The 18,151-nt window shown below is 41.2% G+C and overlaps 1 protein-coding gene across 1 annotated transcript in view; it reads right to left on the bottom strand.

Annotated features, from left to right (window-relative positions):
* The window catches only part of si:ch211-216b21.2 (heparan sulfate glucosamine 3-O-sulfotransferase 3A1), a 28,868-nt gene extending 16,564 nt beyond the window's left edge, over positions 1 to 12,304 (bottom strand). The window contains exon 1 of the mRNA XM_063892501.1: positions 11,455 to 12,304. Coding sequence (XP_063748571.1) covers positions 11,455 to 12,017 — 563 coding nt within the window. The 5' untranslated portion in view covers positions 12,018 to 12,304. The remainder of the gene's footprint in view (positions 1 to 11,454) is intronic.
* Between the last annotated feature and the right edge of the window lie 5,847 nt (positions 12,305 to 18,151).

Below are 18,151 nucleotides of genomic sequence, written 5' to 3'. Positions count from 1 at the left end.
CGTCCATTGCGGTAGGCAGGTTATTAATGACTGTGGTGCAAAGGGTCAGTGTGAAGTAAAGCATGACTCTTAATGTGTAGGAACCACATGTAAACCGGTCGGGGGCCCTGAACTCTCATTTGTGTTAATCAAACTTCTCTAAATTGTTTGTGTAATGAAATTAGGGCTGTCAGGGAGGCCTGGGGGACATCAATTAAGCAGATAAGCAAATGAAAATAAATCACTTTTTATCAAATGTGCGGCTGCCCGCCTGTGTGTCCGGTAAACACAGGGAAAACAGGAAGTGATTTTGTTCAGAGATAGGAGGCTCCATAAATCCCAGTGACAAGCAATCGGGACCAGAGCTCTGTTCGTAGAGCTGTGGGAAATAGTGGGAGGACGGCAAAAACATGACTTCCTGTTCACAAACACTGACAGGGGTATGATTTATTTAAATGTTAAGTAACTGTGCCGGATTTAGATCTAGTTTTGCTCTTTGTCTTCTGTCATAAATAAATAGTTATAGACTAATTTGAGTCATTCCACTATTAGTTTTGTTTGTCTAATAATGTTTCCCCTTATAAAGCTACAATATTGCAGTTCTCAGTTTCATTTGGCTGTACCTATGTAAATTACGCAAAAGGTTTTAACACTGGGCCAAAGGCTCAATCACCATTGTGTTACTTTATCAAAGGTGACTTAACAGACATTTATTTTGAAGAAAATACTCAAGAATATTACTTTAAGTTTGAGATTTCCCCAAAGTTTTTATTTCTATTGATTCTATTTAACTTTTGTCTCATTTGTGTGGTAGGAAGTTGTTGAATAGTCCCTACATGGCAAAATACACTTACATACATTAACATGTAATGAGCATCAGCTAAAAAAAAAAGGGCGTACAGCACTACATAAATGTGCTGGAAACTGGAAAAAGCATGGTGGTCAAAAATGAAGACAACGTGTAGGGGACTGTGGGCTAGGGCCGCATGGGAGAGCCACAATGAGGCAGTGAAGTTAATGGATGTGATCACAGCTTCCTGGTGAATAATGCAGCCCTGCTAATTGGCTTGATTAATAATTGATGGGGGCGTGTTGGAGGAGGCGGCGGTGGGAGCTGCAGTGGATAAAGAACATGCAACCGTCTTGTTAGAGAGGACTTTGAATGCTATATGTTGTACATCTGACCGTGCTGGTGCCTGGCTTCCTGCCCCTATTGATGATATGACTGTCGGGGAGGATGTGTGAGAGGAAGACGTCAGAATAAACAATCGCCCTGACAACATAATGATATAATGAGCAGCAGCTCCACCACATGTTTGGCGGTTAAAATGACTTTGGGCTCACGTCGAGTCCCACAGGCTCCGCAATGTTGTTACACCCTTAGACCAAACTGACCATGGTTGACCCACAACTAGCCAGCTGTGTAAATAAAATTGACTGCACTAACTCAAAAAGGAAACATTGATATAAAGGGGTCAGTTTTTTTTATACATTTTGGCATTTCATTCTGAGCTTTGTGATCCGGCTCAGAATCAGTGACAGGAACTGATGTTCAGGGGGGTGCAGGACACAAGCTCATGAGAAGAAATAGCTACGGCTCAAGAATGGGACATTCCAGGGTAAGAAAAATAGATTTCACTGTAAACCTGATTTACTCTCTGTTCTCGAGGTGTCCAGTTGCCAGAGGATGCATAAAACCTGCCCATAAAGAAACTTGTCTTCCTGTGTGTTTGGAGTTAACACCTTCAAACCACTGTTGTGCTATTGCAGGAAACAATAGGATCAATATCCCAGGGTGGGTTCAAAGGATTTCTGAAAATCACAAAATCATTTGTTGGAGAGTTCAATAGGTGCTGGAAACAAAGTAACAGAAAACAATGACCTGGGTTGTTCATTTAAGCCAATAAAGACTCCACCCGTGTCTGTGTGGTGAAAAGCGGTGCAGAAGGGCACAATGTGAAGATGCAAATTTGGAAATGTGGCTTTCAGCCCCAGTTTAGCATCAATTATGTACAAGTTTAAACCTTAAAAGCTTTGCATATTTGCTGTCTTACCAGGAGTAAGTTTATAACCATTCCATGTCCTGAAATACAAAAATAAAGCTACACAGTATACAGTTCTCTTAGCTTAGCATTAGGCTGGAATCAGTGGGAAACAGCTGGCCTGTCTCATGTATTATTGACATGTTTTATCTTGCTTCTTCAATATACAAAATCTAATGGAGAAGAAAGAAATAACACATAATCCCCTCCCAAAAGTTGTCATTTTACCCTTTTTATCTTTATGGAGACTACCTTTGCGAGAATGTGTCTTCTTAACAGCAGTGAAAAGCTTTTCCAAGATTTTGAATCCATAATTTCCCTTCCATGATTCAACTCTCACTTCCTCCTTACTGGTTCATAACTGAGGAAATCTGTTCCCCTGCTCCTCTCATTAACATGCAAATCCTCATCTTTGGGAGAAAGGATACTAGTGAAAGAAGGAACCCTTTTTGTGCAACTCCAGAGAATTCGAGGATGTTCCTTCCTGCTTCTATTAGCAGGACATGTTCCTCTGACAGCCATCTCCCTCCTGTCTAATGTACAGTCAGACCTAGTTACAGTAGCAATTACTAGTGTTCAGGTTAAGATTAATTGAATTACTGGGTGGCTTCCCTGCACTCCTCTGTGGGCAAATCAATCACGGCCTGCGTGCTACACAGACCCTTTATCACCCTCTTCCATCTTTATGTAAAAAGGCGCAGACCGTGCTGTTGCACTCCATCTATCAATAAGCGGGTCTGGGGTGGCAATTTCATTTTCCAACAGATTCCTCTCTTTAATCAAGCAGCCTGGCATTTGGAGGTAGTTAGCAAAAGCTGTTTGCCATCTTTTCTCTAAATGAATGAAATGTTAGAGAAAATTAAAAATAAAGCAGCTGGGATTGTAACGACCCTTGTTTGACTTATGAGAAATAGACCTGCACTCTTTATGAGTTCATAGAAGAATTGTGATACATTTGAATTGATCATTGGTGAAGAAAAACCCTGCCATACAATCCAGTGAATGGGTCTTTTGTGCCGTGAAACCTTTCAAATATAAAATACAATAGACTGTATGTAAAGCGTTTGTTTGAACAGCTGGGTTTGGACTTGAGGAAGCAGGTAGCTTTTTAAAACCGCACATGCAATGGATCTGCTGTGCTTCTGTGTGAATAAAATAGCTCTCGAGGCAGATTAAATGCCACTCCGTCATTCCCTCTCCATTCAACACTTCCATTATTAGGTTTTTTTAAAATTGTGCAGGATTTCTGGTCATGGTTTATACTACTGCCAAACCCTAATCTTCAGCATGTTTTATTTCCCTCATCACTACCATGCAACTCTTTGTTCGTCCTCTAGCAGGGATATACAGAATAAACTGGATGTAGAAGTGTTGAAAGCTCGAATATAACATCTGAAGGAAATATTGTGTTGGCCTCTTTGTCGGCCGTGCTAAAAAAATGCCAATCCCTTATTTCAGATGGACTCCAAGACACACACACACACACACACACACACACACACACACACACACACACACACACACACACACACACACACACACACACACACACACACACACACACACACACACACACACACACACACACACACACACACACACACACACACACACACACACACACACACACACACACACACACACACACACACACACACACACACACACACACACACACACACACACACACACACACACACACACACACACACACACACACACACACACACACACACACACACACACACACACACACACACACCTCGAGCTTAGCTACAGTTTAATTCTATGTTTTGCAGCATGGAGACAGAGGTTGGGCAGTCAGAAAGAGGTTGAGCCTGAGGTGCCGTCTGCTGTAGCCTCTGCCCATGTCTGCAAGGCGAACCCTGCCAAGGCGACTGGCTCAGGCTCTGTCCCGATGGAACAAGAGAAAAAGGATGTTTGTTGCCATCCTATCACCACACAGGCAGCTGCAGATAACACACATGGCAAGTGTGTCAGAGTCCATGCCTTTAAGCACAGAGGCAGAGAGGGAAAAATCCAGTGTTTGGCCACGAAGCTGAAAAAAATTGACTCTTGAAAAACCTTTACTGCTGAGTGACCATGAGTTCAGAGCTGGAAAGATAAACCTCCAACTTCGTGAGTAGTAAACACTTGAATGTTTTTTAATTTTACAGGGAATTGAAATACAGGACGACACGTGTGCCAGAAGAAAAAAAGGCAAAAGTATTTTAGAGAAAATATAACAGTTGGAAACGGAAAATGGAGGACCCAAGAGGAGAAGGCTTCCTTCTTTTTATTGGTTCCCAGGCTTTCCATAGCCCTGTCTGTCTCTGACTGTTTCTCTGGTGGAAAATATGGAGGTCTCCCTGTCCTGTGATAAAGCTGTTGCCTGTGAAATGGGAAAGAGAGATCCATCACGCTGAGGCGTTGGTTTGCCCTGCCAATCCGCACCACTGAGGGCTGTAACGCGTACATGCTCCATCCATGCATCATTTACCAAACCCTTCTGTGCCCAAATAACATGGGTTTGGATGCACGTTTCTGAAATCTTAAAGCGCTTTGGCAAATCCTCTGAAAATCTTGATATGCATGAATTCTGGAGGTTGTTTGTGGTTTGTTGAGATCGCTTCCACGAAGAGAGAATTGAGACACAGTCTAGTCTAAAGCCCCTTGACTCTCCGGTGCCAAATGATAGGGTTACAGTCTCTCTTTGTTTGTGAAAGGATAATACTTAACTTCCATCAACCTTGGACTGTCAAGAAGAAAACATAACGGAACAGAAATAGAGTATAGGAAGAAAATTGCCAACATGATTCTTCCTTTTTTCATTATGGTCGTGTTGCTTGTAAAGAGCCTGAAGGCAGAACTGCTGTGATGTTAGAAAACATTACCTGGCAGGTTTCCATGGAGTTCAGGGAAAATAAACATCACTGACATTCATGGGCATTGCTTGAAAACCACTAAACTAGCAAAGGGCGTTGGGTATATCACCAGAGTGAAGTGCTGCAGGCCTAAAGCTAATGTCTTGAAAAAGGTCAAATGTCTTGAGAGAAAGGATAAGACGATAGAGGCGATTACGATGCATCGTAGCTTCACAAAGCAATGTATTTTTGTTCAGCCCTAGGACTATAAAAAGTGACCTCAAATACTCCATCTGAAATATGAATCCCAGAATAAATGCTTCATAATGTAAGGGCTAATACCTCATAAAAAGGACAAACAGCTGCTGAGCCGAACAGGCCTGAGAAACGACGGGGTCAAACAGATTGCTGACTAGTGTACACAAAAACCCAAAAGTGAACAAACAACAGAATCCTAGAAACAATGTAACCCGATCTTAATGTTACAGTACCATCTGCTGGCATTGTGAACTCTGAGGGTGGCACATTCTGTGGCAGCCCTCTTGGTGACCCTCCTGACCATGATCAATCACACTCTCTTTCTGCACATGTTCATCAAAGCTTCCGGGGTTCCTGATCTCCGAGGCCCGAAATATGTGCATGAAAGTAACCAGTTAGCTACGAAGTCAACAAACAGCTCTTATTTTAAGTGTGCCAGGTGAATCCATCAGGTGTGAGCGTCTGGTGCAGATCCAGGTGGTGTCTGCAGAGCACCCTGCACCTGCTGCCTGTCCTCACTCACCCATCGGGGGGCAGATTCCCAGGATGCCAGAGGGCAGCTGCTGACAGGCACTACTTTGGATAGTCCCCTTGCTTCTATCTGGCTCCCCTGCATGGGGCCTCCTAGGGTCAGCTGCTAAGGGCATGCAAAGATGTCGGTGGGGGTGGCGGAGGTCAAGGAGTTGGCAAGGAGGGGGGACTACAGTCATGGGTGGGTTGCATGCCTTCAGCAGGAGGTGAGTGTCCCGCTTTTACAATTATACTCCCGATAATCACTTTCACGATCCATAGGCCGCTTGGAACTCATGCTCTGGAGGTCTCTGGTGATCACGTTTCCTCCGCTGGTCGTGCCCTCGGCAACTCAAACCATGACCCCTCCACCCTCCTCTGCCGGTGCTCTACTCCACCTGCCGTCCGCAGACCTGCCTCTCCATGCTAGCAGATGTACTAGAATCTTGATCCACTAGCAAACAACGCTATAAATGTTTTTTTTAAATCACTAAGTAAATCATTTTATTATCATGATAATTAAAAATACATTTTAGTTCACTTTTTATATTGGAATTCCCCCCTTTTCTTTTGAAATATAAATTAAAATAACACATATGTTTAAGAATATACTAAATGTTGAGGCTCCCGTGCCAAAGAGTTTATTTTGGAAAGGACTTTATTTAAACTTGAAGGTAGACCTGCAGGTTTTATATACAGGGTAGTATATAAAACCTCTCCCTTCCATAATAAGTCCCATTCCCACATCCTGTTTCATGACGAAGCATGTCTAACTAATTTAGTATGTTACCTCAAAAAAATACCATGCAAAGCTCTTTCTCTAAGAATCCAAATGGCTCTTTGGAAAGCCTCACATAAAAGTCCAAAGAGATGCATTTAAAGGTTTTTGCCACAAATACACATAACTTAAAAAATGAAAACAATAACTTAATTTTGGATGATTTATAAACCCAGAGAGGCATTGTGGAATTGGTAGAAAATGTGGTGCAAAGGGAGCAGGTTGTGAAAACTATTTTGAAACTTTGTTTAAAGCCAAGGAACATGTCCTAACTTTATTCCAGGCCGGGTTACGTCCGAGGGCATCAGCGAGCGTCAAAAGTACACTGGAGGTGCTTACGGCTTGCATTCTCACATACATATGCACACGTAGTACTCACACAGTTAAAGATGGCCTCTTGTTCCAGCTGGTGTGTGGTTTGGTCATGACAACCTGGTGCAGCCAAACAACAATAAACAATGTACACATGCATGACAATTGCCAATGTGTTTGTGAATTGGTTATATTATAGGAGAAATCAGTACCTATGAATTGTTTCCCAAAACCCACATTTCTAAGCGCTTTAGTACCGCGGATATAAGGCATCCACCAATCACCGTAGTGCGGAACAGGTTAGGTTGCGCCTAAATTTACGAGGACTGTAAAATGACTAGACGAAGGCTCAAAGACGGAAACTTTATAACTAATTATAACCTTTACAAAAGCAAGCACATAACATATCCAGTCCTTTAATTCTTACTTTTCACACTTAAAACCACAGACATTTAATATTTACAGGCAAGAATTGTGCATTTCTGTATTGTCAAAAGGCTTTTAGTGTGGATACTGCTTTAAAAAAGGGACTGCAACAACAAGTATATTGTCCTATAAAAACACATAACTGAAGAAGTCTTTAGCCATTTCTTCACTATTGACATCAAGCCGCTCCCTGTTGGAATTGTGTCATGCTTTCCACCAGTCCTAAACCTCTCTCTCAGAATGACAAGGCTAGAGTTTAAACTCTGTCACCCAAATAATTGCCACACTCTAAACACAGCCAAAATATGAGGAACAGCAAGTTGCCCTTTTTTCAAAGAGAATTCAACAGTTTTTCAATGTCAGCACAAACTTGTCTTTATTTTCTTAACTGCTGATTTCATTAAAGTTTTGTTTAATGAAGTTAAGCAAGCTTTACTGGGTAGCCTGAAGTGGTAAAAATGCTAATCAGCAATGAAGAAAATAGCCTTGTATTATTACCCATTCTTATCCTGTACATTTACATCTTGATTTTACATTTTTAATATTGCAGTAACAAAAATAAATAATATAGATTTACTGTTTGGAGCGTCCTGCCACACGCACACATCAGACCGACATAGTCTTTTTCGAAAATAAATCCTCACTGTGTTACCACTTTTATGATCAGGAGCCATTTTTTATTACCATTACAGAGCTTTCTTCCAAACAACGCCAGTTTTTATAAAGAGAGAAACCCTTTATTTAATGTTATTTCTCTGCTTTTATAGTTAAGCATGTTTTCAAGTATCAAATACATCTAAGGAAAGCATTTAAAGAGGCACTGAAATAGATACACGAAGTGATAAAATGTGCAAAATATTTGCTGATAGAAGCTGCCATAAACCCATTTATTTACTGGATTTCTTTCTGTTATTGTGTGTCTTTAAGGCCTTTGTAGACTGTAGGGCACACAAAGATCCTGGTTGTGTGTGTGTGTGAATATTCCTTGTGTTTGTTTTGCATCTAGACGAAGTTGCGTGTGGCGGAGTTGGTGGCACTTTGCCCTTGTGTTTAACGGGTCACGCATGTTTTTAAGAAGGATAATTAACCCATTAAGGGATCTGGTGAAGCCTAATCCAACCAGTCTGCAGACATCAAACACGAACTGCGGCCGGGTCTAGACAGGTGAAAGCCGGGTGTTCAGTAACCCAAGTAGGCCAAAAACATAATACTGAGTACTTTGTAGCCCGGACCTCTGCTGTAGTTCACAGTGTTTGTGCTCGACCTCCTTGTTCACTTCGAGTGTCCATTTCCACAACAAAAGCCTAACAGGTTGTACGTGATTATATGGATACACTGCTGAGAAATGTGCAGTGAAATGTAACACTGATAGACGGGGTTTTGGTTTCCTGTTTGACAAAAGGTTTAAATTTACTCAACGTCTCTGTACAAAAAGGGCACGAAAAGAAACACATTCAATTCAGGGAGCTAAAATTATGTTTTAAGTTTAAAACTAAACAGCAAAATTATAAAAAGTTTTATAAAGTTGTTTGAATTGAATAAATGCACGAGGGAGAGAGACTTTTACCCAACTCTTTGGAGTCTTCGCCCACATTAAAGTGAAGTTAAAAGCTACCAATGTTTCATGAGCTTCATGATCAGAGATTTTATCCTCAGTAAATCAAAGCTTTTTTGCATCATAGCTTTGGGTGTGTGCCGTGGAGTTTTGAGGGCAGTTGATGGAAATTCCCATAACAAGCCAGACATGTTTAATACTGAGAAAGCTGGAAAAGTAGGCTGGAGATGTGGCCACGTCACATAAAGAGCTTAGAGGTGTTACAGTACACATTCCCATAGGGACATGGAGACGAGTGATTCATGCGGAGGGACACATATCGGCCTCGACAATAAACAAAGTGTCTCCTGAGACGGGAGCTTCTACGTTTTAAGTATTCACTGCAGCTAATGAAAGGAATCACATAAATCAAGCAAATTGGACTTGGTGATTAGTCACAGGAAATCTATTGTTTTGCACAAACAGATTGTTATTTTATTTATTTTGAAGGACAACAATATACTGGCAGGTACTAAATCCATTGAGGTGCTTTTTAGCAGTCAGAGTTTGTCCTTTAGTTTTGACAATTTTAAATAAATTAAAATAGTCTGTTTTCAACATTCATGCAGCCATGAAATCGTCGGCATTGGCACCGTAAATATTGCTTTGTGGCACCAAGATTGTGGCCATTTATTGACAAGGGGTCGATGCAATCAGACTGATTTCCAGAGTGCACAGATGAACACCTATACATGACCTCAAACTTCAAGCCAACATCTTCAAATGTATGCGACTCAATCAAAAGCTTCCAGAAAAACACAAAAGCCATCAACAGGAAGACTCTCAGATGTTGTCGAGGAGAGATGACAAGATGAACTCCCGCAGAGTGGGCCATGCTGTTGCAACAGTTATTTATTCCTCTTTTTAATTCAAGGGTCCTTCTGTTTTAAATGGACGGCATTAAGGGGAACCGGCACTAAGGTCTATCCTTGGAGGAACGGTCCAAATTCCAGAGAATCTTGGCAACTCCTCGGGATAGATGGGACCCTCATGGATATAAAACCCCACAATGGATGAATAGGTAAACAGAAGGGTGTGAAAGAGTGATGGCGAAAAGAGAATGTTCACTCTCAGAGAGGCACAAAGAGGGAGGTGTGTGAGTGGGAGATGGGAGAGAGCCAGAGAGTTCGGGGGAGGAGAGGGGGTGAGCAAGAAGGGTCTGGAGGGAGTTGTCAGTGAGGGAGAGTAAAAGTTTTGTCTCCAGGCTTTTAGAGGGTGCTGTGTGTAGTGTTAACTCAATCAAAAGGTGAATTATACCTCCTGAGACACTCAGGTAACCTTTCATTATGGCCCTAATCCTTCTTAATAACAGAGCGGCAATGTCGGCAATGCCCCATTAGACAGAGAACCACTGAGAGCGAGAGCCATTATTCCCCACAGGCCTGTGGAAATGTGAACACACAACACTCACTCACACACACACACACGCATTGACAGATGAAATCAATCACAAATTCGACTTGAGGGAGGGAAATGCAGCATATTTCTCCACACGGGGATAGAGACCTTGACAGAGAGTAAATGTGTGTTTAAGTGGGATGAGAGTTTCTCTAAAGTTGCACTTTTGTTGGTTGAGACTAGAAACGATGCTGAAAAAGCACATACAGACTGCTTCCTTGTAATAAAGGATGAACAAATCTGCTTTTGACTTTAAAAGATGTTAAAAAGGGTCACATGATATTAAGTGTTTAATGTTGCAAATTACCAATTCGGCACAATTTACTCTACATTTAACTGCAGTTAATTATTCCTCTTTAAACTTTAGTCGAGTTTTGCACTTGTGGCCGGCACATTTAAGCACTATGTTAATTTTTTAACTTTTTAGATCAGAAGCTTGATTTAGGATTCTTGTAATTTGCAAGGAAAAAAGTGTTCATTTGCAATGAACAAAAGGTACGTAAACAATAATACAAAAATAAATAGCAAAAAGTATGATCTACGCCTAGGTTTGATGGAACAAAGCCAATAAATCTTATAAAAACACCCAAAAGACTTTGAATATTCATCACTTTTCTTTATAAAGAACCTTATTCAAACTAAATTAAGTTTGATTTAACAAATGTTTTTTAAAAAATCGTGAAACCAGTTCAAGGTTTCCTAAGCACGTGCAGTTGTGTAAAGTTCTAGAGGGCATTCTTTCGGCTGAGAAAATGTAAATGGCAACTTGTTTAGATTTTTATAACTTTAATCCTCTTCTTACTTCCCAGCCTAATCAAGCAACAAACCATGATTCCACTATGGCCCTGACCAAAGCCACTTAGAGGCAGTCAACCCTAAAATGTGCAACAGAATGAGCAGCCTGATAACATCTAAAGAAAGCAGGCCTAATGTACAGTAATAAATCAACAGGCTTTATCCAGCAGCAGCTAGGCCACTTCAACAAAAGTTGAGATGAAGATTTCTGGGTTGTGTAGACTATTCTTTATCAGTGATGGAATAGAAGGCATAATAAAAAATTGGATAAACACAATTTATCATCATGGCAATTAAATGACTAAGAACAATATACAGAAGTTGAGCCTATTATAAGTGGGACATATTTAATATAGGCATTTTCATATATATATAGTATTTTACCTCAGTTTGATAGACTGTTGTATGCTTAATAAACATGTGGGTCTAAAAAGTGATTAAATGTAGATCTTCACTAGGTTTTGATAAATGTAATCAATTAATTAATTAATTATTCACCTGTACCACTCCAGTCCGTTGTCATAGTTTCGGTCAAAGAAATGCGGCTCAGCTCCCACGGCTCTGATGTCTGGATGAACCCGGAGAAACTCCAGCAGAGCCCGGGTTCCTCCTTTCTTCACCCCGATGATGAGAGCCTGGGGCAGCTTCTTGCTCCCCTCCCCGAGTGGACTGAGTCTACCTGCGAACCTCGGCGACACTTTCCGGGAGGCAACTAAATCCGGTTGTGGCAAGATGAAAGACTCCTCCTCGGGTAATTCGGATACCTGCACCGTGCGCTCATCCGCGAGAACCCGTGAAGATCGCCTTGCCACCCCGTAGCCCGTCAGCTCCGACCCAGAGGTCCACTGGTGCGCGAGTCTCTTAGTCCTCAGCGACCTAAAGTCCTCGAAGAGCCCCACAGCCCGGCCGGAGGACGCCTTAACCGGTGAAGTGGTGCTGCAGCGGCCGATGAAGCAGTGCAGGAGGAAGAGGGAGGTGAAGAGGGTGCACAGCATGACCGCCGCTTTCTTGAAGATGCCTCGGCAAGGAGGGTCCAGTTTACTGATGCGGCTAAAAGCCATACCGGTCCCTGGGAGGTCGGTGCAGGAGGCGCAGCCATGCTAGGCACACAATATTGAGTCTCCTTGCCATGAAGAAACCGAGGAGTGAGTCTTCTTCATCCACGGTATGCTGTGGATAACACCTCCAAAAAGACAACAAATGATACCTGCAGCACAGGTGAGAAAGATAACGCCAAAACTGACAAGAACTGCCAAAATGACCTCCCGCAGGTACTTCTGCAACGATGTACGCACTCAGGTAAAACTCTCACTTCTTTCCTTGCTCTGTGTAGGATGCCACCACCAACCCTGATGTACCACCCGCACGTGTATTGAGTTGTAAACTTGCCTCGCATGTCAGGTTGCTTGATTGGCACCTCCCCGGCCAATGAGATGAAGAGAGAAGCAGACACGAGCCAATGATGTACCAGGTGGGAGGAGACACTGATACACCCAACATCTCAGGCAAATTAAAGGGAATTTCCATGTACAAAAATAAAGTTGTGAAGTTGATATAAATGCTACAAAGACACTTTGGAAATACAATAATATACAAGTAATATAACACAAGCACATTTGTAAACATGCATAATGCAGCTGTACAGGATTCAATAGCAAGTTTATCCTCTATTTAAAAGAAATTCTACTTGAAATCAACATTTCCTTTTTTAAATTCGTTTTAATTAGTTACTTGAGCAAAAAGATTGAACATGTACAGTATAATCAACACAATAAATACTAATCCATCAAACCAAATAGGTTATTGATTGCTGAAACTTTAAAAAGTCATACTAAAAAAAAACATCCAAACTCACAAACACCATATCTGTGTACAATCAGGTAGAAGCAACTGTCGAGCTTGCCATGGTAATTTTATAAATATGTTTGTGTAGTGCATCCTCCAAACTTTTTTCCATTGTGGCAGCTTGTTTTAAGATGCCAAAAAAAAGCTACCCTCAGATCTTCAAAACACTCGTGGGACCATTTCTCCACATGCAGCTGAAGTTAGGCCACCAAAGAAGATGCCCTCAACCACAGACTCTTTTTATGACACGCAGAAGAACAAAAAAAGTGAAATAATGATAACGGGGCACATTATTTCTTTACAAGTGAACAAAAACAGAACCAAATGTTTCACATCTGCTCTTGCCTTCTGAGTATTAGCATGAGAATGTGCAGGCAGTGCTTCAATGCTGCACAGCTCACTGCTTGAGAAAGAGGATGGAGACCTCAACACTGGGTTGTATTGCCAGCACCAGATGTCCCCCATGTTGTCGAAACAATACATGGGGGTGTCCCGCATTTAACAAATCACACCCCGTGTCTTTTTTCTGTCTCCCTGACACTGGGGAGATGTTCTACCCCCTCAAACCGACTGTGATGGCACCCCGCATTCCCTCACAGAGGTCAAATGGCTTCACTCTCCTTCTTATCGAAGACAAATACTGGGGAAATAACTATGTTGAAGAAGTCATGTCTCTTTCTTTTTATTAAAAATGAAATGCTAAAAGTTACTACAATACCTGCTAGCACATTTTATTCATTTATGTATTTAAACAGTTATGAAAAGGACAATCTGACAGCATATTAACTATAGAGTGGTCCCCACCCTCTTGGTCCGGATCCCCAACAGAGGTCCCAAGATAAATCTCAGGGGTCAGACATGATTAACGTGACAGGGCAAAAGACATTTATTCCACCCAAAAAAGCTATTTTACTTCTCCGATTGATAGTATTTCCCTGTTTTGGAAGACATACTCAGATCAAATGCTTAAGTAAACGATAAATGTAGCTACAAGTAAAGGTCCAACATTCAAAGTCCAATTAATGGAAAGTATCAAAGTTCTCGTTTTGCAAAATTAACCACATGGAGTGTTATAATATTCATATTATAATCATATTATATTATTGACTGTTTTTATGTAACTTTAATTTAGTGTCTTTCAAGATTAAGCTACTTTTAACTGGATAATATTCTTACTTGTATACTGTTGGGTAGTTTAATCTGTAACAAATGTTTTATACTTAGTATTAATGATCATTTAGTTTTAATTTATAAATCTTTAGTTGTGAAATACATCATGTAAAGTTTAAATCCCCCAATCAAAATTACTTTTATTTAAGAAAAAGTATACTTTCCTATTAAATGGTAGGGAAGGGAAGTACAGAGAGCACAAAATGGAAGTAAAGCACGAATACGTTAAAAGTGTACTTGAGTAAAGGTATTTGTTTACTTTCCATTAACTTGTACTTCATTTGTATGCTTCACGACCTCAAAATGATCCATTTGAAAGAATGTGAGGAGAGAAAACCTTAGACTTATTACCCTTGTGCCAAGTGTCCGTTGATTATTCTAATGGTACTGTTGTCATCAGGGGTGTCTGAGTAGGTACTCCAAATCGGGGGACATGCTTTGTGCAACCTACCCATTTTTCAGCCGGGTTTAATGTTTGTGCAGCGACACATACTTCCTCGGAAAAAAAACAGCATTTAGTGTGTAATTACAAACCCAGACATTTGTGCCTTCAGAAAAATGTGCAAGCAGTCTAGAAGGCATGTAAAAACGTAATTCGGCTTTCATCTTCGCCATTTATCCAAATTGCAGCACTATGGTTACCCTGACGCAGCCTTTTTGGAATCTTGAATGCTGGGTTGGGTGTTTAAATTTTTAAGGGAGAACAAACACAAACTGTTTATTATCCTTTTGAATATAATCTAGCATTTACTTTGCATATTGAACACATTCTCAGAGCAGGCCATGGGAAAGCCAATGTGGGCCAAGTCGAAACCAAATGAGAAACGGCTGAATATTCTGCATCTGATTGTTGTTTCATGGAAATGTATAAACCATACCTAGACTTGTGCATTCGCTCTCTCAAATGCACCATCAACAGTGAAAAATAAAGTCATGCAGGAACAGTTTCCATTGCCCCGCTGGCCAAGTAGTTAGACTATGTCTCAGCCATGCACATACTCCTGAGACAGGTTTATGAACTGAGGTTTGGGAGCTGTCAGTTTGAAGGAGACATCTTTACTGCCATTATAATTGGCTTTACGTTTCTCAACCTGAAATCTGTTGCGATAAAATATTTTTTTCAGGACAATATTCAGTTTTAGTTTTGGCCAACTGGTCTTTTTTAATGGCCTATAAATTGTCTTAAATTTATGCTTGATATTGAAATATCGTCCCCAAAAATGGTACACTGCTCCACAGGGCAAACAAGGCTAGAAACAGATGCTGCTAGTAAAAAAAAACAAGATTTACACATGGAAATTGTATGGATGCGATTTACGACATGTTCCGTGCCTAAACTAAGATCAGTGGCGCAAATTTCCACACAAGCCGGTCAGCTCCTTGGCTGCGGAGCCTCATCTCCTAAAACCATTTCATTTTGAGTGAAATTGAAATGGCACTGCCCAATCAAGAGCTTAATTAGGTATGTTAGTAAGAGCTTAAGAAAACACAACACATACAGTACAATTCCTACCACCCAGCTGGCTGCAAGACTTTTTTAAATGAGATTTATATGCAACATTTATACAGAAAAGATCCTTTCTTGGTAATCAATATGTTAATTGGACAAAAAACGTGGAATTTCAAGTACTGTACATGTGTGAATAGTGTTTGAGCAATGACTCAATGTTTCACTGAAACGGGGTTGTTTTGTTTTCAAGAAGAAATGTACTCGTTCTATATACACAGCTGTTGACTATTCATCGGGTCTTCTGCTTCATTCCCAGGCCGTGTGCTGAACAGGAAGGGTTTCTATTGAGCACGGAAACCCAAATAAATGGTGCTCTTAATCAGATTAATGCTCGTCTGAAGTGGGGCTGTTTCTCCAAATAGACTCAAAATGTCAACATACAACCAATTTGAATTAAGCACACAGGCAATTACACTCCATTCATCAATGCGTTATCTCCAGATTTGTGTTTGTTGATGTTTGCCACAAGCAAAGGAGGAAGAGATGGTACGCAATTATGGATTTCTGTCCTTTAAATGAAAATCTAAATTGTATGGTGTTATGATTAAGTTTATATATAGTTTATACATATTTTAAAGGGGAAAGCTATTACCTTATAATTATTTAAATGATGTTACAAAAACTGATGCCATTGGTTATGCTCCAAAAACAGAACTGTAATTAATTTATGCATACACAGAGTTGAATAAAATCAAGATTAAACAACCTTGCTGTCTGATCCCCAAGCTTGTGTTGTATCTCAAATGAGTCCGGCAGCTTGTGTGTGGTGTGTAAACATTTTATGTCACATTCCTTCCTCCAAGAGGCAGCAGGATGCAGCTGATTATGAGAGCGGCAGGCGGGGTGCATGGGGAGGGAGGGAGGGAGGGAGGCGCTGTTCCAGTTGGAAGGTCGTGTGGCTAAATGTCCATCTCTGCAGGACGGTTATCAGTTTTAAAGACAAGCTGGTGTGGATACAAAAAGGTTAATGGCACATATGGCTGGCTATGGTTTATTGTAAACAGGAGAACAATTGTCCAAATTAATCTCCAAATGCACTTGGCAATAGGAAAATAATGTCATGGTGACTTTGAGTCCAGCTAAAGTATGGAGTTAAACATGTAATTTTACCAGGAAGCTGAAATTCTGAGCTGTTTCAATAAGAGACAAATATTCAAAACACCTGAAAAGTAGTTTTCAATTCACAATACCATCGTGTGTCACAGTGTTTGGGTGGCACTGGCCTTGTACCAAGCAAACAACCCCAACAACTGTCAACAGATTTTAGTTCAAACTTTGCAATATCCTGATTGGTGCACTGAAGTATCCAGTGTCTCTTCTTCCCGACTAAAACAAAAATATAAAATCTCCCTTGTAAAAGCAAAAGGAAGCTTTTGCTCAGGAAGGAGCCCATCACTCAGAGTATTTAGACATTTCGAGAGGCCTTTAACACTGTTTACTCCACATTATCATCTTGAGCCCTCAGCCCCCTATACCCAGGCTGTAGGAAAAGGAGATAGCGTCATCACACAAAGTCCAGGAAAAAAGCACACCGTGTTGACCTTTTGACCCGGCTTCATGCCCGGGACAAGGCCAAGCCGTGGAGATGGTGATGGGCGATATCAGGTTGATGTTGGCGTCCAAACGACCAGCACAGATGATGCGTCACATGTGAGCCCATGAACGTCACATTAGAGCCCATTGGATGCGGCGTGCTGTGTTCATTAAAAAGCAATATGTGGAAGTCTGCCATTTCCTGCAGATAAGTATCTGCTCGTACATCCAAAGAAGACAGCTAGGCGATGGGTTGTTTTAGCCACCGGGAAGGGTAATCAGAAAGCACAGATCCACCAACTGTGAGTTTGAATTAAACACGTTGCTAACTGAGTCTGTAATTGTGTGGGATTGAGGGTTAGGGCCTGCAATCTGGCCAGGATATCTTCACGCTGTTCTCTGCTGTAATGAGATGATGGAGCCCAAGCAGAATCGATTAAAGCAATCATTCGCTGAATCAGGTGTTTTTCTGCCTGGATGCAATAACCGTTTGACGTTTCTGTGGCTCTTTTGTAGCCTCTGCCTGATGCAGTGCAGTACATGCATAGCAGCAACAGTCTTTATTTTGGCAAATGACCATGTTTCATGTCAAATATCTGACAACATGCAGTATCATTGACCATATGGAAATTATTGTAGCTGTAGCACTGAGTATGTGCTATTGTGGTTATAAAGCATATTGCAAAACCACAACTGGGGCTTGATGATATCATAGCTATCAGACCCAGTTAAAGCAAGCTTTTTGTTGCAAAGTTATTTCACATCACACGCCGGCAATATCATGATGTCCCTCTCACCTGTTTTCTTTGAAAACAATATCAATCCCAGGCATGACACCTCAAAAACCTCCGTCTGTAAATGAGCTCTGTGTGGTCTTAACAGAGGTTGCAATTCAGCCCCAGCTTCCACACATTGATGGACATGTGAGAGACGGAACGTCGTCCAAGACAAACAAGACCTTCAGTTTGTGTGATTAGGCTGCATATTTAGAATAATTGTCGGTGAAAGCAAAGCACAGGATGACAGGGGCAGCTGCTGTCAGAGTTGGGAACGGGACGATGTGCAGCTTGATGTATGAGGAGAGGCTGCTTTTGGAGATCCTAGCCCACCCTTCTCCCCATTAATGAACTCCCTACA

Source organism: Eleginops maclovinus, chromosome 10 (assembly GCF_036324505.1).
Source record: "Eleginops maclovinus isolate JMC-PN-2008 ecotype Puerto Natales chromosome 10, JC_Emac_rtc_rv5, whole genome shotgun sequence".
Lineage (NCBI taxonomy): Eukaryota > Metazoa > Chordata > Actinopteri > Perciformes > Eleginopidae > Eleginops > Eleginops maclovinus.
Note: the sequence above shows the minus strand (reverse complement) of the source record. Positions and strands in the feature narration are given on the sequence as shown.